Here is a 20,681-nt window from a genome sequence, read left to right as displayed (position 1 = left end):
TTTCCCAAAGGCAGGTTCTTTTTTTGTGGTCTAGTAGCATCAGGCATATCAACTGGGGATGAAAATGACTAATTGCTGAATCAATTAATATGCAAAGAGTCTGGCTCTGAAACCTTAGGTTTTGCCACTGGTCCTTTTTCTAAGTGTGCCGGGTCTGAAGGAGCACCTGCCAGCCATCACCAGGTAGAAGGCAGAAGCCTTCAGCCCAAGTCCTCTCCTCTGCACAGAAATAATGAACCAAGACACACTCCCGGATACGCACAGGAATAAATGTTGACATTAACGTTTATCTTTATAAGCAGGGAGGATCTGGCAGACCGCTATGAAGACTCCATTTGAATAACTATTTGGACTAGGAGAGCTAACAGCTTTGAAAGGTTTAAGAAATTATATCCCCCTAGACATGCTACATAAATAAGAATCATCTCCGTTTCTAAGTCTTTTAATCAGAGTTTATATTTGGGGTGTTTCTTCTTTCATCAGATATTGTTGGAAGGTTTTGGAAATCTGTTTAAAGAACAAAAATTCTGTAAGAGCTGATTATGCTTCTGTTATTTTAATTTAATTCTATCTCAAACATCAGATAACTTGGGATGGTTTCAAGGCTAGCCATAGACAGGAAATGTCCTGTACTTGACAGAGGGAGATTGAGTAACCAGACTCTGTAAATATGCAATCCATTTCTCAATGAATTCGAAAGATGGCCCTGGAGTGCTCAGCTGGCCTCTGGAGGACTATAGATGTGTTGGAGTCCTTTCCCTTATGAGGACAGGTATACCCTTTTCACTATTTGAAGGTTATTTCATTTTCTACTTCATTTTCCAATAGGTCAATCAACTGCTTATCTAGATTGACCTGGAGGGATGTCAAAATAGCCCCATTTTATCTAAAAATGGGAAATGTGGCTTTACTGTGGAATGAGCTATTTTACCATAACCTTGAAAGATCAAAGAGGGATGATCATTTTGTTAAATACAAAGAACAAAAATATTTGGTATACAATATCTATAAACTCTTCTCTTTTAAAAAATTTAACCAATTAATTTTAAGTTCATTTATATTTCTTCATGCTGTACCTCTAAAAACAATGATTAAGAGACAGACTTTTCCTTAACAATACTGAGGCTGGAATGTCTTCTTCCTTTGTAGGTATGCATCAGTTTACCTGTGCAAAATCAGCGGCAAGTCGCATTTTCCCACCTTCACCAAGAGGCCTTATGAGACTAGCATTGCGGATAAAAAGTTCAATTGCTCTTTGGGCAATGGCTTCAGTGTTGTCAAAGACAAAATCTAAGCAGTCGAAGTGTTTAAAATAATCACTCATAACTCTAGCAATGAAACCTTGTAGCTCCTTCATGTACAAAGAACAAGGCACATCCGGCTTTCCTGAGCTGGATAATGACCTGTAAATAAAGGAAAAATAAAACGGCCATTTTTAGGACCAATGTTCTGAACTGCGTACTTTGATTCAACCTCCCCCACTGCTATTTAAATCCTGCACAATTTTCCCTCTTACTGATAAAAAGGCACAGTTTTTGGTAAATATAAAAGAGCATGCAACAATGTTTATATTACATTCTAAATCCTGTGTTTAGATGTTAGGATTACTGAAGGAATTTTAGAAGCCATTTATCTAAAAGATTGTTAAGAATGAAAAAGAACCATCTCACTATCTGGCCTCTCAAGGTCCCCCCAGCCTCAGGACTCTCCGTCCACTCTTCTGTTTTGCCTGGTCAAGTGAATGCATCAATAATGGATCCAGAAATAGCATTTTATACTTTGCAATGGCAGAAAATGTTGCCCTCTCCAAACAAATTCTTGGCAACAATATCTCTGCTCTTGTGTTATTTAATCAGATCAGTCCAATAGCAGAATTCTGACTGTGGAACTGGTTATGTAACAATACACATGGTATGCAATTTCTTTCTCCAGATGATGAGGTTTGGAAAAGCTTTAATTTGGATCAACAGATGATGCCAGCTGATGCTCCATGATACACTATTTATAGCTGATAAATGCTTATAACTGCCTTTTAAAGAATATATTAAAATAATATGAAATAAAAAGAATCATACCAAAATAGAAATCACGTGATACTGGCTAATAGATGAGATTACTGGCTACACAATTTTTTTCAAAAATCAAGTTAAGTGTTTCCATATTCTGAGAATGACAAAGGGAAACTGGTGATAGACTAACGATGAAAAACAGGTATTAGTAAGAATTTTAGACCAAGAGAAGGAGGTAAACTTTATGATCTTCAAATATAGCAATGGTTATTACAAATAGGAAGCTAGCCAGAGGTCCTTCATACCCAGAAGCGGAAAAAATAAAGAAACTAGGCTTTTGTCCCAGCAGGAAGGGATTCTGTCCAGATGTAAGAATGGCTGACCTAATAATGGCAAGCTGGTTGAGAGATGTATGGTGGGACATTTCTGCTTAAGATCACAGGGTGCAGTGCTGCTCAAGTAGAGGGGAGCTGTTGGCAAATCTTGGTGGTCCTTATGTGGGGTTTGGCATTTTGTTCTAATAGCTTTGAAATATAGTTTGAAATCAGAAGTACAATGCCCCCAACTTTGTGCTCTTTGCTAATGACTGCCACGGCTATTTAGGGTTTTTGTTTTTTATTATTTGGGGTAGCATTGGCATTTTAACAAAATTAATTCTTCCAACCTATGACATAGACTATCTTCCCATTTATTGCATCTTCTTCAATTTGTTTCATTGATGTTCTACAGTTTTCAGTGTATAGATCTTTTAAATCCTTGGTTAAATTCATTTCAATATATTTTATTTTTTGTAGTCATTGCAAATGGGATTATTTTCTTGTGAATATGTTAAGATTTCTGTTATCACTGATTTCTAGTTTGATTACTGATATTACTATAATATTAAATTTGTTCAGATTTGCTTTGTCAAACACAGGATCTATTCAGGTAAATGGTTCCATGCTAGAGAAGAGTATACATTTCTTAGTATTGGGTAGAATGTATATGTCTGTTAGGTCCACTTGGTCTAAAGTACAGTTCAAATCCAAGGTTTCTGTTTCCAAATTTTCTCTCTGTGGTATTGAAGTTGGGGTACTAAAATCCCCTACTATTACTTTATTATAATTTTTCTCTCACTTCAGACCCCTTGGATTATTTTTATACATTTAGGTCCACTGATACTGAATTTGTATGTATGCATGCATGTATGTATGTATGTATGTATGTATGTATATATGCATATGTGTATAAATATGTATGTGTATATATGTATGTATGTATGTATTTAAGATTACATTAATTGCCAGTCATGGTGGCACACACTTGTAATCCCAGCATTCAGGAGGCAGGGACCAGAGGATCGCGGTTCGTGGACAGCCTCAGCTACTAAGCGAAGCCCTTAAAAACTTAGACCGTTTCAAAAATAAAAAAAAAGACTAAATAACAGGGTTGGGAGTGAGTTTGGAGGTACAATGCCCCTGGGTTCCATCCCTGGTACCGGAAAAAAAAAAAAAGATTACATTAATTGATGAGTTACTCCTTTACAGTGATAATATTATCTTCTTTTAAAATTTTTTTTACCTAAAGTCTATTTTGTTCGATGTAAGTTTAGCTACTCATGCTCTCTTGTTTCCATTTGCATGAAATTATCTTTTCCATTCCTTTGCTTTCCGTTCATGTGTGCCTTTAAAGGTGAGATGAGTCTCATATTTAGGCAACATATGGTTAGTCTTTCATATCTTCTTATGCTTTATAAAAAGCATAGTATAATCTTGGTACTACCCTGGAGGACTGTCATGAGAATTCTGATCTAATCTAGTCAGTTGCAGTTTCCTTAAGCAGTAGAAAAAACAATAAGTTCCAAGCCATGCATGGTGGTACACACTTGTAATCCCAGTATTTGTGAGGCTGAGACAGGAGGATTGCAGATTCACAGCCAGCTTCAGCAACTTAATGAGGCCCTCTGCAACTTAGTGGTTCAAAATAAAGAATATAATATGGATGGGGGTATGGCTCAGAGGCAGAATGCTCCTGAGTTCAATCCCCAGTACAACAAACAAACAAACAAACAAACAAACAAAAAACAAGTTCTATAAGCATATGTCAATATAAGTAAAATGACACTTTGGAGAAAAATTTAAGATATTAGCAAGTCTAATTATGGAACAGACACTTGATTTCAATTAACTAGAATACAAACTTGTTTCGTTATAGCTAGCACTCAATATTCCCAATTATTCCAAAGCCCTAGGTAAGAGGTTCTCAACTGATAAGGTGTAGGAGCGAGTGCCATAGAAAATTAAAGGTCTTCACAATGAGAACCTGGATGTACAAGTTGGAGGCACAAGATTAAATACACGCATAAATGAGAAGTGGCAGGTGTTCATCTTCATGTGACCGGTCTCTATAAACATACCCCCTCTCCTCAGCGCTGCCCATCCGTCATTTCAAGGACCCAAGATCCTGCTCTTACTGTCTACTCCCCCACCCCCGACTCAAAACTAATCAAACATGAGTCATTTCACATGCAATGTGACTAGAAACTTCCAGGAAGGAAAATCAATCTTTGAGGGGCTGGGCAAGAGCTTGCCCTCACAGCCAGAGCGGGATGCAAATAAATACCATGGCTTTTTACACAAGACACCAAGGCTGTGCCAGGAGGTAACGAAGAGCTGAACTAGAGAGTATCTGTCAGAAGCAAGACCAACGACTAAAAAACAGAGCGCACAAACCACAGAATCCCGAAGATCTGAGTCCCATAAACTCGTTCTGTGTTTCAATATGAGGAAAGAGATGACAAAAACAAGAACAGATAATGTTTAATCTGTTAACAGCACTTGCAATGGATAATGCAAGAGACTAGAAGCCAGTGCTATCACAAGAGAAAGGAGGCCTAGCTGGCAGAGGGCTGAGGGAGTAGGAGTGGGGCCAGGGGAGAAACAAAGGCAATAAAGTCTTACCCAGAAAAATCTTCCTGATGCATGGTTATGATTATGGCCTCAATAGCATCCCCCACCGAAGTCAGCAAGGGCTGCACGGCATTTTCCATCAGAGTATGGATTGTCTGACAAGGGGAGAAAAATGGAGAGGGAAAAATCAGAGAGACCAACACACAAAAAAATCTGAGATGTAAGAAACATTTTGAATAACCATTTTCATTTTCTATCAAATTCAGACAATACATACTTTAACTCAACAGAAGTCTGCTTCTCTCCCTAACTACTGTTAGTAATGATTTTTAAAGCCCGAATATGTGGAACATGGTGCAAATGAATTTAACCTCCCCCACTCCTCTCATTTTTTCAAGTGCTTTAGTAGTTAGTGGGCCCGTGGAGAAAGGAACACAGGAGAGAAGGAGAAGCAGTCTTGTCTGTTGACAAAAGCAAACAGACACATCTTGTTTCTTGAAATTATCTAAAGAATTAACAAAAGTAAGTCTTTGAAAATTGGAACACTGTCACCGGGTGTGGTGGCGCACGCTTGTAACCCCTGCGCTTGGGAGGCGGAGACAGGAGGATTGCGCAGGTTCAAAGCCAGCCGCGCTGGCTTAAGAGACCCTGTTTCCAAATAAAAAAGTATAAAAATAGGTCTGGGAGTGTAGCCCAGAGGTAAAAGGGTTTCCAGAAACCCCAGTGCTACACACACACACACACACACACACACACACACACACACACACACACACACATTGGACCACTATCATATGCTTTTAATCAGAGTGAACAGAATAAATATACTGGTGATCCTCACAGAACAGAATAGTTAGGCGTTTCACAAATTAGGCTTCTGTTGAGTTTTATAGCAGCAATTCTCAACTATAAGCAGTTTCACTCCCCAGGCAACATTTAGCAAAGTTTGGAAACATTTTTGGTTGTCATAACCAATAAGAGAGGAGAAATGTGTTACTAGCATCTAGTGGTAGAGGACAGAGGTGCTGCAGACCTCCTGACAAAGATCAACCTTGCCTATAATATCCGGATAATTGAGGGAGAAGAAAAACTGTTTCACAGCAAGGCATAATCATTGCTTAGTTAATGTGAAGCCCTAGGCCTTGGTTATGGTTCTTTGTTTGAGTGTATTGACTAGTTTCAGTAAACATTTAAGATAAAAAATGTAAGTATATAAATATACATGATGATTACACATAATGAAGACAGATGGCTCTGGCTCACACAAATGGTTGAAATCAATGAGAAAAGGTCAAATAGGATCTTTATTTATTAAGTTTCTAAGTGTCATCCATAGCTTCTGGGGAGAATAAATAGGCTACATACAGAAGTGCCTGTGTGGATGCAGTCTGCCCTCGAGGACCCTGCAGTCTAGTGACCAGAGAGAAAAGGTTCCAGTGATGTAAACACTCGAACAGAGTACTATCAGATCATGGAGGGAATTCCAGCTTATTAGGCTGACAAGTTGTAAAAAATGAAAGTTGTTACTTGAATTGAATTTCAAAGGTCAAATAGGTAAGAGCCAGGTGAAGAAGGGTAGAGCGGGCAGTGCATCTGTTAAAAGCCCAGGAGTCCAGGGGGAGCTGATCCATTTGTAGAACTGCAAAGCAGCCCAGGCATAGAGACTAGCAGTGCCAGCCCCTGCGAAAGAGAGGACAGCCAGAGGGGGATTCTGTGTAGGCTGCTGAGGATTTATAGGAAGACCTGGGAAAACAACGGTGAGTTGTAAGCAATGAAAAAATGGGATTAAAAATTTCAATTAAAAAAAATCATACTGGACAGTAACCTAAAAAATCACACCCAAAACAAGAGATCAACTGTGAGGCCACAGTACCCTCCTAGAACAAATGCAAAACGAATGCCCCAAATGAGAGGTGGTAAGAACAGATAAGGAGACAGCAGGACTTGGTAATTAGATGCAGGACATATGGAGTAAAAAGATTTCAGGTATACAATTCTTTCTTTGATTTAGTGGTATCATTAACTGAATGTATTAATGCCAAAGCAGCAGAGGTTTAGGGAATGCAGAGAAAAAAAGATAAAGAGTTCAGTTGGGAACATAAATATGAAGTGTCTATGGGAAATCCACTAGGCTACCGGGCATTGAAATTTCATTCATTCATTCATTTTTATGGTACTGGAAATTGAACCTAGGAGGGTTCTACCTCTGAGCTACCTTATCTCTATTTCATTTTTTTATTTTGAAACAGGGGTCTCACTAAATTGGTGAGGCTGGCTGCAAACCTGTGATCCTCCTGTCTCAGCCTCCTAAGTACGAGGAGTACAGGTATGTGCCACCATGCCCAGCTGAGATATTTAAATTTGCACTTCTTAAGACATTTTAACTAGACTCCATAGTAACTGGCTTTTAAAATAGGAAAGGAAGCCAACAGAGTCAATGAGATCCCAGAGAATGTTGTAAGGATAAAGGCCAAATGCCATTTTAAGGTTGTGCAGAGGAAGAGGAGCCCTTGACGGATTTAAGAGAGTAACATTTATTGGGTATGTATTATGTGCAAGGCACCATAATTTGTGTTTCACATATAATAATTTCACTTAGAATTGAATTATTCCTTTCCTCAAAGAGTTATTAAAATCTGGAATTCATAGATGAGGAATCTAAAATAACTTACAGATATCAAAACAAGAGTCAAGCTAAGGAGACTGCCCAAAGCCATAACAGAGCAAGTAGAAGAGCTGATTGTTTATGCATGTGACTTCTGGAAGCTTTTGGTATGCCACTGTTCTTATGTTGAAAGAGACTTCAAGTATGGTAAGAAATAAGCAGATGAGAAAAATTTCAAGAAAAAGTAGATCTTTCTATTTATGTTATGAAGGAATATCTAACTACAGATCTTTTTAACATGAAGTAAAAAATATTCAAAACAAAATGAAAACCTAATGGCAGGCTTTGGAGATAAGAACATCCAGGTAGATGTAGAGAGGTGTGGAAATCTAGGGCAAGCAGAGGAGAGTTTTCATGTTTTGTGGCTTTGCTCTACGGTGGGAGGGCAGGGCCAAGTGGTTACACCCTGTGGAGTAGGGGCACCCCATGGTTAGCTCAATTAGAGCTGCAGGAGAGTGAGAGGGGAACCTTGCAAAGGAAAAAATCCAAAGAAGAAGAATGCCTAATACTTGTCTTTGTTGTTGTTGTTTTTGGTACTGGGGATTGAACCTAATTCTGTGTTTAAACTCAGCCCTTGTCTTCAGCTGACTCATCAACCACGCGTGATAAGAACAAAGTAAATGTGGCGTACAACTAAGATTTAAAAGAGTGAACTGAGATCTGAGCTCTAGCCAGCTGTTGGCATGACACTGCGCAATTTGAGCATAATCAAGTTAATTGCCTGCTAATGCAAAGTCATCAACACTGTGCAAAAACTTCTGCATCTACATAACAATGTTCAGTTTTGAGGATATAATAAAATTTACTACATATACAAAAAGCTAGGAAATGTTACTACCAATTCTCAATGGAAAAGACAATTAATAAATGCCAACTCTGGAATGACCCAGACTCTAGAATTACCAGCCACGAACTTCAGTGAAGCTGGGCATGGTGACACATGCCTAAAATCTAGTACTTGGAAGGCTGAGACAGGATGATCTCTTTAAGGGCAGCCTTAGCCACGTAGTGAGAATCTCAGCAACCTAGCAAGAACCTGTTTCAAAACAAAAATAAAAAGGGATAAAGATGTGCACAGCTCAGAGGTAGAATGTCCCTGGGTTCAATTCCCAGTACCACCGAGAAAAGAAAAGAAAAGAAAGAACTGGGGTTGGGTGTGGTGGCACACGCTTGTAATCCCAGCATTTGGGAGGCTGAGGTAGGAGGATCATGGTTTGCAGACAGCCTCGGCTACTTAGTGAGGCCCGTTGCAACTCAGTGAGACCTTGTTTCAAAATAAAGAATAAAAAATAGGGCTGAGGTGTAGCTTGGAGGTAGAATGTCCCTGGGTTCCATTCTCAGTGACGCACGCGCGCGCGCGCGCGCGCACACACACACACACACACACGTAGTGAGGTCATGAAAAATATGCTTACAGTGAGTAAAATAATAGAAAATGGCAGCAGAGTGATTGAAAATGTGAAAAAGAACCAAAATGGGACCAATCAACAAGGCTTGCTCTCAGTTTTATCCAACACTGGACTAGAAGTCATGGCTAATAAAACAGGACATAAAATGGGCAAAAAGATAAAAAGAAAGAAAATGCCAATTAGCATATCATATGGTGGTTCACACAGAAAAACGTATAGCTGGTTTTCCACATAGGAATAAATCACAGGAAGAGAAGAAGAGAGCATCATGGGGACGGCCTTCTGATCAAGGATTGGAAGAAAGAAACAACTCGCAAAGGAAATGGAGAAAGGAGATTATGTTTCACATGTACTTTACAAAGCAGGGGAGTCTGTTATACATTTTTAAAAAGATTTACCTAAAATAGCCAAGATTACAAAAATATTGGAGCTTCAGCAATCTGGAATATTTCCTCATATAGAATATCAAACCCACACAATAAGGGAGAGATGAAGCATTGCCATATACAAATTTAGCAATACAATCACTATCTGCACAAAACAAGCCGGGGGGAAAAAATGGATCCGAATTACTGGGCCATGGTGTTCAAATGCCACTTAGAGCCATGGCAGTTACAATAAAATGACTCTAAATGTATACTCAATTATAAATGACATTGCACATGACATGTTGATTATGATGGGGAACCTCTAGTAGGAAGTAACAATGAATTTCGGATAAAATCTCAACAAAGTGAAGAAAAGACTAGTTATGCCTATACAAACATGTATACATACATATTTTAGTTTTAATCTTATTATTCAATTTCTTTTCTGCTATTTTAGGTAGTCCCTGGTGGCTAAAAAACACTGGTCTCTCAAGACTAAAGTCAGGTGGAGTTGGCTACTGTTGGAAGTGGTTGGGTTGGGGAACTGGGATGGGAGCAAGGACATCCCATTCTGACAGAAACAGTTTTTTTTAAAAACATTTATTTTTAATATGTAAAATAGTATGTTTAATGTCTTCTCTATAAAATAGTAAAAGCATACAGATTTATTGTTCTTAGGATACAGTTATTCATGCATCATAACATTCTGTCCCTAAAGTGATTTAATAAGTTTTCTACAATTTTATGAAATTTAAGGTTCCATTTCTTTTGCTTTAAGTCAGAAAATTTTTTTACTTAATAAGTCATATTGGATTTTATAAGACTTAAATAAAAATCAAATTGAAGCAGTTTCCCTGAGTCTGTTAACACAAACAATTAAGCCTCTATCTGGCAGAGCCACTGCACCTAAGGGTGCTGTACTGAGTGATACTCTTGTTTCATTCAGTTCTCAAGGGCAAAATTAGCCAAACCCCAGCAACCTCAGCACCCTACTACAGTTGGCACTGGCCTCTGGGCAGCCTCAGAGCAAGGGACATAGCCAAAGATCAGGGCGCTTTTACTATCCTGGATCTGGCTCCCAGCCCAAAATGACTAAAATGAAGAATCATCTTTGTTGTATGTGAAAAATACAGATTTCAAGGATTCAATCTAAGTTGAATTATGGTCTCCAAAGAATTTCTATTTAAACTTATCCAGGAGATTTTTATGAAACAAAGCAAGAAGGCACTCTGTCTCAACCTACAGAATAGACTGCTTCAAACTATAAGTTGTAACCATTAGCCTCCCTCCATCCCCCCATGAAAGACCAATGGTCTGGGTCACTACAAAATGTTTCAAAAGGTCATAGGTCAGTGTAAGAATATTAGAGTGTATCACACAAAATAAAGATAAGTACTACTTTATGAAACTTCTATGTCAATTAGATATATGCAGAGAGGCATATACTCTATATAATTATCTATGTGTATATATTTATAAATGCTTATGAATTATGTATGGGGTTACAGAGTACTTCTTATTTTGGGTGATAATTAAAAAGTGTTTGATAGCTACTGCTAGAAGATGGAGGGGGGAGTAGAACTACAGGAAAGAAGACTATCTTCCCTGCTTAAAACCAAGAATTTAAAAACCTTTAGGTCTGTCACATGAATCCATCCTTATGGTCATCAATAAACCTGACAACTCTTGCAAAAATTATTTCATTATGGCAGCTTATAAAAAATTTTTTTGTACTAAGAATTAAGCCCAGGGGAATTCTGCCTCTGAGCTACATACACCCCTAGCCCAGTTCTGTTATCATTTTTTTTTTTGTTGTTTTGTTTTGAAACAGAGTCTCACTAAGTTTCAAAGGACCTTGCTATTAGCAGCTGTGGCTGGCTGTAAACCTGTGATTCTCCTGTCACAGCCTCTCAAGTACTGGGATTATAGGCATGCGCCATGATGCCCGGGTAGTTTTCATAATATTTAATCACAAGGAGATGAACACACTGTGGAAAAGAAAAGGATACAGAAAAAGTCATCCAAGGGTATGTCTACTATGCTGAGGGAAGCAAAATGTCTCCTTTACTTACCCTTAATGAGTCAAATCCACTCATATATGTATTTAATGTTCTTATATTTTTCTGCCCCATTAATCCCCAACCATATAAACTCATGGACAATATTTGGCCTCAGGAATTCCCTTGACCTTTAAGACTTGTGATTACAGACTCCCCCAATTTTCCTAGTCTATTCTTTCTTTGTATCCTTTCTACTCCCTAAAAGTATCTCTCCTTGAGGATGATTTGTAGACCTTCATCTTCCACTCTTCCTTTTAACTCGCCCTTAACGATCTAATTCCAATCTAATAGTTTATATTTATTATACTGTACCATTTTATGCATGCACTCTACCCCTAGTCACGATGACCCCAAATGACTCCAGATATTGAAAATATCCTCTATGGGACAAAATCACAATGGCTTTACTGGGATAATGTCTACCCTAAGATACAGTAAATACTTGTATAATCTTGTTTCTGTGTATACAATATCATAAGCAGGACACAATCTGTAGATATCAAAATGATCTATTTTTAAATTCTAGAAAATACAAACACACATATATCCTCTCTTTTTAGGATAATTATCAACATGCTACTTTTGGTATATATGTATATACAGAAAGGGTTCTGAATTACTTGGAAAATATAACATCTCATACTCAGTCAAACAATTCTAAAACTACTTTGATGAATAGAGTCAAAGAATAAATTAGACTGATTTACCTTTAAGGCTGATATTATAGTTTGTTCAGCTGCAGGTGGGAATGAATTCTGACTGGAAACCACCTAGAATGAGATTTTAATCCAGCTACAGTTTGCTTAAGTCTTTATTTATTTATATATTTATTTATTTTATTGGTGCATTGTAGTCATACATCTTAATGGAGTACAAGACGGCAGAGGCATACATGCACACATCACTCATTTAGCCCCTCCCCACTCACCCCGACCCCCTTCCTGCACCTTCCTTCTCATGTGTGGCTTAGTGATCAACTCTGATACATTTGTGAATGTACATCATGTACATTAGAGAATTTCCCTCTTTGCCCCTCCCATCATCCCCAGGTAAATACAATTCTGATCATAACATAACAGAGCAATTTCCAAAAGCTGTATTAAAATATTATCACTACTTTGAAAGCTCAGCTGAAAAATACTTTATGTATAAAAGCATACACATACTTCAAACAATTAGAACAGCAAGAATACTAGGAGCTAGCTTTCCTTTGTTCACTTTAGCTAGGTTTTAATTATAAAGTTTTAACTTGAAAAGGTCAGAATAAAGCTATATTATTTCTTTTAAAATAACCACTTCATTTAGGCTGACTCTTAATTCACTGAGTCCTTAAAATACAAATGTCAGGTATTTCTACCTTTATAAATCAATATAAAATATCAGTGTAGACATTTAAATCAGGCTAAATAGAACAGTCTTACATTGTATATGCTGTTATAGAGTAATAATTAAGGAAATGGAATATACATCATTAAATATTTTAATAGTTTGATTTCTCTGATATTTACCTGTTACCAACCTTTTAAAAATACAGTTGTGTGCCAGGCATGGTGGTGCATACTTGTAATCCCAGCACTTGAGAGACTGAGACAGGAGGATCACGTAGGTTTGAAGCCAGCCTCAGCTTTTTAGTGAGGCCCTTGGCAACTTAGTGAGACCCTATTTCCAAATAAAAAATAAAATATGTCTGTGAGTGAAGCCTGAGGGTAGAAAGGCCCTGGGTTCACCTCCAGTACCCCCCCCACAAAATAAATAAGTAAAAAAACAGTTGTTTAGTATGTAAATATATAGTTTTAGAAACCTTTAACTGATAAAATAATTTTTAAATTTTTAAATAAATTAATATTGATTACATACAACCATTCTAAAATAAAATGTAGTATATTAAAGCTCAAACTAATGGGTCAAAATTTTTTGGAGGAGGGTAACAGGATTGAACACAAGGCCTCACACATACATGCTAAGCAAGGACTCTACCAGTACACTCTATACCTCCAGCCCTTATTAAATTTTATTTTTAGATAGGGTACCACTAAGTTGCCCAGGCAGTCCTTGAACCTTTGATCTTCCTGCCTCAGCCTCCCACGTAGCTGGGATTACAGGCATGTTACAGGTCAAATTTTTAAGAATATCACCTAACCTGTAGCTTCCTTTAGGTCTTCTAAATATTTGTCTTTCTAAAGATTTAAAAGAATATGTACAAGCCAGGGGTGGTGGCATACACTTGTAATCCCAGCATTTGGGAGGCTGAGCCAGGAGGATCACAGTTAGCAGACAGCCTCAGATACTTAGTGAGGTCCTTTGCAACTCAGTGAGATCCTGTTTCAAAATAAAGAATAAAAATAGGGCTGGGGTATAGCTCTGAGGTAGAATGCCCCTGGGTTACAATCCCAGTACCACACACACACACACAAACAAAAGTTTTACAGAAAAAAATTAAACACAAGCTACACAAAAGTCACAGATGAAGTTGAAAATGTTGCTTTTCTAGCAATGAGGAATATAGTTCATCTTAATCATAATAGAGTTGCCACTCCATACCTATGGCTTCTACATTCATGGATTCAAGTAACCACAGGTAAAAAAAAATTGGAAAAAATTGCATCTACTCTGAATATTGGCAGGCTTTGTTATTCCTCAAACTATACAGTATAAATATTTATATAGCTTTGACATTGTATTATGTGTTATAGTCTATATGATTTAATATATATGGGAAGGTGTAAATAGGTTATCTGCAGGTACTATGCCATTTTATATACAGGATTTGAGCATCGGTGGATTCTGGTATCCATGGAAGATAGGGAGTTCCTAAAACCAATCTCCCCCATAGCTACTGAGAGATGACTAACAAGTGAGGCAAACAAGTTAAGGCTTATCTATTTCTTTTAAATGCTTTGTAGAAAAGTAGCAAAAAAAAAAAAAAAAGGGTATACTGTCTACTTACAAGTAGTCATCAGTGATGATATTATAAAAGTTCAGGTTTTTTTTTTAATTTTTTTGTGGTGCTGGTTCTATTCCCAAACTACACCCCCAGGCCTATTTTTTATTCTTTATTTTGAAACAGGGTCTCACTGAGTTGCAGCGGGCCTCGCTAAGTAGCTGAGGGTGTCTGAGTATCTGTGATCCTCCTGTCTCAGCCTCCCAAATGCTGGGATCACAAGCGTGCACCACCACGCCTGACTAAAAATTCACTGTTTTTAATAGCGTTTTATCTACAATAAAACTTTGTGACATGCTAAAGGACTTACCAGGTCTTATTCTGTCACTAGCTTTGCTATAACTTACTACCAGCTACACGATATCAAATCATGATTTGCAGTAAGTATGAAACATGTACCATTCACCCTTAAATAATCTGTTCAATAAATTCAATTAACTTGATAACTATTTCAGATGTTTTAAATCCAATATACAGACAAAAAGCACATGAAAAATTAAGACCAGGATCAAAGACTACTTTAAAAAAAGGTTATTCCTCAGTTTATTATTCATTCATGACATTTTCACAGTATTTTTTGCAAAAAAACTAAATATTTTTAAGTTGTCTAAATTTGAGGTAAGAACAAAGAAGAGCCTGGCATTAAGTCAAGTGACCTAATTAAAATAAAAATATAGTTACCTTTGTTACTGATTGATGCAACTTATACAGTGAATTTACTACTGCCACGTTTCTTTTCTGTCCTTCAGTTAGAGGCCCAATCACCTGACTGGCATCTCCTTGTGTAGAGAGCTGTAAGAATAACACAGAAAGAAGTTATCAAAACAACAGTGTGTAGTTTTTTTCTAACTAGGGAGAAGTTCATGCTCCCCTGACAAAGAGAATGTTAATTGTAAAGATTCAGGTCAAGTTAAAGGTTTAGACTTTAGGTACAAGAAATCTTTGTAGAAATGACACCTTGGAGTTGGCAGCCCAATTAGTCTTACATAGGAAGATCATCTCCTTTCATACCTCATGGCTGCTGGGCCCCTGAGGCAAGTGTGACCCAATGCCCAGTGTGTCCCATTGTTTTGATTCATTAGCATAGTAACCCTAAGGAATACCTTCTGGCAATTGCCCATAGAGGTTTTTTTTTTTTTTTTTTACCTATTAAAAAACTCAGAAATAAACCATCAAAAAAGGAAAGGAAGGAGGGAGAGAAAAAAAAACAACCTAAATCTTAGGTATTTTGACAACCATCCCTAAATAGCAATGAAATGGGTGGTGAAAAGAGGGTATTACTCTTGGTTTTTGTAGGCTTTTTAAAATAAATAATCAGGAAGTTGCCTAAGATTATAGTATATAAAGTTGAGTAGAAGTGATATCAAAAGCTTTCAATTGGCTGGGCGTGGTGGCGCACGCTTGTAATCCCCGTGCTTGGGAGGCGGAGACAGGAGGATTGTGCAGGTTCGAAGCCAGCTGCGCTGGCGTAAGAGACCCTGTTTCAAAAATATGAAATAGGTCTGGGAGTGTAGCCCGTAGGTAGAAGGGCTTCCAGGAACCCCAGTACCACCACCAAAAAAAAAAAAAAAAAAAAAAAAAAAAGCTTTCTATTCCTGACCTTTTTTATTTTTTATAGATAAGTTTCAGGAGAAGTACATGGAATGCTTTATTATGTTAATCTTTATCTGTCACAGTTAGGGTTCAAGAAAAAAAAAACCATTTTCATATTTATCAGATTTTACTCCAATCTAGAGGTATTATTAAATTCAGCTAGGACATAGGAAACATGATATAACTCACTTTATGAATGTGGATACATATTTCAAACATATGAAAAATTGGCTTTTTAGGAGAGTTGAAACTAAGAATGTCATTTCAGTGTTATAACAAGCCAAATAAGCTATGATACAAAGAAATACTTCCTTTTGGCTAATTTCCTTTGGTAAATACATACATAAAATTTCAAAATTAAATTCAGTCTTTAATTTTCAATTCCCAACTGTAATAAAAAAGAATTTAAAAATTAACAACTGTAATTTTCAAAAAGAGATAATCCTTTAAATTGCAATCCAAGGTGATTATTAAGTCAATGTTAAGTTCTTTTGATACCAGGTTAAATAACTCCAATTTATTTTGACTTGGCTCAAGGACATAGATAGTTACCAATCTGCAGTCAAGTCATGTTCTAAGTCCAAGATCTAGCTACCATGTTTGCTCTTTGCTAACTAATTTTTGTAATAATTCTTGATTAATTCAATATGCAAAAAGATGATTCTCCAGTACCCTGGCTTCCACTCCACTTCTCTATTCCTTCCTTCTCTAGTGATCTCATTCTCCTCTTGAGCTCACCTATTCCCTCCATGGTCATGCCCTCTGTGGAGCCATTACAATGACCAAACTGGGCTATGTTCCCAGCCCAGTCTTCTTTTTGTTTATTCAGGTAGAATATTAAGATTATTGACTTGAGACCTTTTTCCTCTCAATATAAGAAGTTAATGCTCTGAACTTCACTGAGTTAACTGTATCCTATCAATGCTGGTATGTTGTATTTTCATTTTTATTTAGTTAAAATATTTTCTTATAAATTCTCTATTTCCAAATGATCCTGACGTATGCAACCCAAGAGTCCCTCATCTGTGGTACAAGTGGAGTACATGTAATTGAAACACCATCTTCCCTGGGCAACTTTCTGAACCTTGGAGGGATGGCTTGCAATGACTCTTAAGCTACCTCAGTATGAAATAAGTTCAGTTTATAGAATGTGCTGCACATGTACAGTTGTGTTCTGTTCTCACTGAACTCAGGTTGATAAACAGTACACTGTAAATCTGCTTCATCATTTCACAAGAAAACAGTTCTACTGAAATCTATTCAACTGCACACCTAAAAACAGTTGAGACAGTCTTGTTTTTGAGATGACGGTCTCACTATCCTTCACAGGCTGGCCTTGAACTTTTGAGCTCAAGTGATTCACCTGCCTCAGCTTCCTAAGTAGCTAGGACTCCTATGAGTCCTAGCTACCACCTCCTATGAGTCCTATGAGTCCTGTGCACCACCTCATCAAGCTAGGTGGTGAATTTTAAGTTATGTGCATTTTGCCACAAAACATTTTTTTTTCCAAATGAGTGAACTGTAGGGTATGCAAAGTCTATCTCAATAAAGTTATTTTTAAAAAATTCTCTTTGATTCATGAGTCATTTAGGTATATTATCTAATTTCTATATATTTGGGGAATTTCTCAGATTTTTTTCATTTATTTTGAGAGGGGGAATCAAATGCCTCTTTGAAATCTCCTGGAGCATTTTCAAGAAAAAACTTATATATCATAACATTTTACAATTCCCTGTGGTTCACTAATCTAGACTAATAATTCATATCCTAAGGTACTGAAAAATACTAAAAGAGATTTTCCAAGAGAGGGAAGAAAGGTTTTGATTCCCATCCGAGAAACTCTTTCCATATGTGTGTATGTGTTACAGTTGTTGTTCTAGGCTCTGGACCTGCAGAGTACCAGCTCAACGCAATTCAACTCTCTAAAGACAAAGTTTTTGAGGGGGAAGGGGAGAGTGGAGAAAGCAAGAAAGCCAACCTCCCAAGTGCAGGCATTACAAGCGTGCGCCACCACGCTCGGCATTAATAATTTACTTTTTAAAAGAAATACTTGTGCCAGGTGTGGTAGCGCACACTTGTCCCTGCGTTTGGGAGGCGGAGACAGGAAGATCACGTGGGTTTGAAGCCAGCAGCGCTGGCTTAAGAGACTGTGTTTCCAAATAAAAATATAAAAAATAGGTCTGGAAGTGTAGCCCGGAGGTAGAAGGGCTTCTGGGAACCCCAGTATCACCAAAACAAACAAACAAATAAATAAATAAATAAAAGAAAAAAGCAATACTTGTTAGTATATTTCCCATAATTTTGTTATCACAAAGGCTTATAGTCCCATAAACTATAAAGGTGCCATAATAGCCAGGTATGGTGTTGCATGCTTGTATCCCAGAATTTGCGAGGCTGAGACAGGAGGATCATAGGTTCGAAGCCACCCTCAAGCAACTTGGTGAGGCCATTAGCAACTTAGTAAGACCCTATTTCCAAATAAAAAAATAAAACAGAGTTAGGGTTATAGCCCCAAAGTAGAAGGCCTTAAGCTATATCTCCAGTATTAGAAATAAATAACTATGCCATAATTCCTTTATATATTGACATTTTATTTCTTTTAATACACAAAGGATAAGGAAAACACTGTTTTAAACTTTCTATAAAGTCTAGTGACATTTTCTTATGCAAGTCAAATGTCTAACTACTAAATAACCAATATATCACCAATAAATGTTTAATTCAGTCATAAATACTGTGATATATTCACACACACACACACACACACACACACACACACACACACACACACCTACCTTGAGGTGTGTGTGTGTTATATCTTTTGAATACAAAATTCTATTCAGCAATTTTTTTTTTCATACTAAGGATTAAATCCAGGGGCGTTCTCTTTCTGAGATACAACCCCAGCCCTATTTTAGTTTTTATTTTGAAATAGGATCTTGTTAGGTTTGAGGCTGGCCTGGAAGCTGTGATTTTCCTTTTTTACCTTCCCAAATACTGGGGTTACAGGCATGGACAACCACATCAAGATCCATTTAGTAAATTGATTATAACTTCACAATTGCTGTTAAAGCAAATGAGTAAGAATTTTTAAATGAAGAGAGTCTAAGAAACCTTGATCTCATTTTTACAAAGGAGTACTTAGAAAGCTGACATTCATGAGACATTCTCAAGTTCTTATACTTGAGGATGTGTCCTATTGCTTAGAACTTGTATATGAAAATTCAATGCTAAATCCTATTTCAAAAATAAATTTTAAAATTATCATTTATATAGTAAGAGCATAGAATGAAAACTATGGCATGAATAACTGTCTTAGTATTCTTGCTGCTATAATCCAAAGAGCTGACCAGGTAACTTAGAAGAAAGAAGATTTATTTATTCATAGTTTCTGTGGAGATTTGTGGGTTCAGTCCACATGAGGCTGGGGACCTTGGATCTCAAGGCATAGCAGTGGGAACCAGAGAAAGGGAGAGTGCAAGGCTTCATTCTCATATCACGGAGACTGGAAGCCACAGAGCAAGAAAGCAAAAGGGTTCCAAGACACAAGCACAGTCCCTAAATCCAAACCCCCAGGTACTCACTTTCTCTAGTCACATCCCACTAGCCTAGCTTTCCACCAAGATAAGTCCATTTTAATGAGATTACAACCCTTATTACTTAACTATATCAACCTTGAGTTCTTTAGGAGTAACTCTTTAGCTGACCATAACAGTAATATGTATTATTCACGTAGTAAAATAGTAGATGCAGATCTCTATGTCATATTATAAAGTGAATGAGCGAATCACAACAGAATATGCATAGCACACTCTCGCTTTTCTTAAATGAAAAAAGATATTATGTGTGTATACAAGATGAAAGTCATAAACAGAAGAACATTAGAGTTTAGTGACCTGTCTGGATTAGGATGCTAGCTGCAACACTTGCTCAACGGCATCCTACTTTCAGCAGTATTTATGGACCATCCTACTCATTTTCTGTCTTACTTCCCACATTTTATAGTGACAGACATCACAACTTCCATTTAACAACAACAGGGTTGGTGAATCTCTCTAAGCAATGTAAGTATTAACATCACAAATATGAAATTGCTGTGAAATATATGAAGCAATACATGCAAAGGGCTTTACACAAAATCTGACTCACTACAAGGGCTTAATAATGACTGCCCTACCCTTCAAAATGGATTATTTCGTATAGCTTCAGAGTCACAAACACACACACTAACACAAAGATTTAAGTACTTGTCCACATAGATTTGTGTTTGTCTGACACATACATCTGATGACTAATAATAGAAAAGCTTCATGAAAAAAATACATGTGTAATGACAAAAAGAATTCCTGATTATTATTAATATAAGTCCTGGTATATATTAGTTATAATTTAAGTGTATAAGAATTTTTTGGAATCCAAGAAACTTGGATTCCAAGAAACTTTGTAATCCAAGAAACTTGTCAGGCTTGAGAAAGCTGCTCATCCTACACTTTGGTTGCATTTTCCAGTTACCTTCTCTGAAAGCATACTTGTCTTTAACTTTCTAGCTTTCCTTTGTCTCACTACTTAAACATTCCATTAATGCTCTGATTGCTGTCACTTTTCAACCTGTGGATTTAAGGCTTAATTTTTTTCATCTATAAAAAGAATCCCCTATTTAAAATTTAACTTTCATCCCAAATCTCAAGTCAACGTTTCCATTTACACAGAATAGGTATTCTACTTAAAAGTCTATTTTCTCACTTTCT

General features: G+C 37.0%; 1 protein-coding gene across 8 annotated transcripts in view; it reads right to left on the bottom strand.

Annotated features, from left to right (window-relative positions):
* The window catches only part of COG5 (component of oligomeric golgi complex 5), a gene marked incomplete at both ends in the record, with an annotated part of 279,247 nt that overhangs the window by 26,451 nt on the left and 232,115 nt on the right, over positions 1 to 20,681 (bottom strand). For 5 of the 8 annotated variants that reach the window (XM_080701111.1, XM_080701108.1, XM_080701106.1 and 2 more), the window contains 4 exons: positions 1,166 to 1,403; positions 4,949 to 5,052; positions 12,107 to 12,169; positions 15,022 to 15,132. In XM_080701111.1, the coding sequence (XP_080557237.1) occupies positions 1,166 to 1,403; positions 4,949 to 5,052; positions 12,107 to 12,169; positions 15,022 to 15,132 (516 nt within the window). The remainder of the gene's footprint in view (positions 1 to 1,165; positions 1,404 to 4,948; positions 5,053 to 12,106; positions 12,170 to 15,021; positions 15,133 to 20,681) is intronic. The other 3 variants (XM_080701109.1, XM_080701105.1, XM_080701107.1) reach the window with 3 other exon arrangements.

This window comes from Muscardinus avellanarius, assembly GCF_963383645.1.
Source record: "Muscardinus avellanarius genome assembly, chromosome: 9".
Lineage (NCBI taxonomy): Eukaryota > Metazoa > Chordata > Mammalia > Rodentia > Gliridae > Muscardinus > Muscardinus avellanarius.
This window is presented reverse-complemented; position numbering and strand designations above follow the sequence as displayed.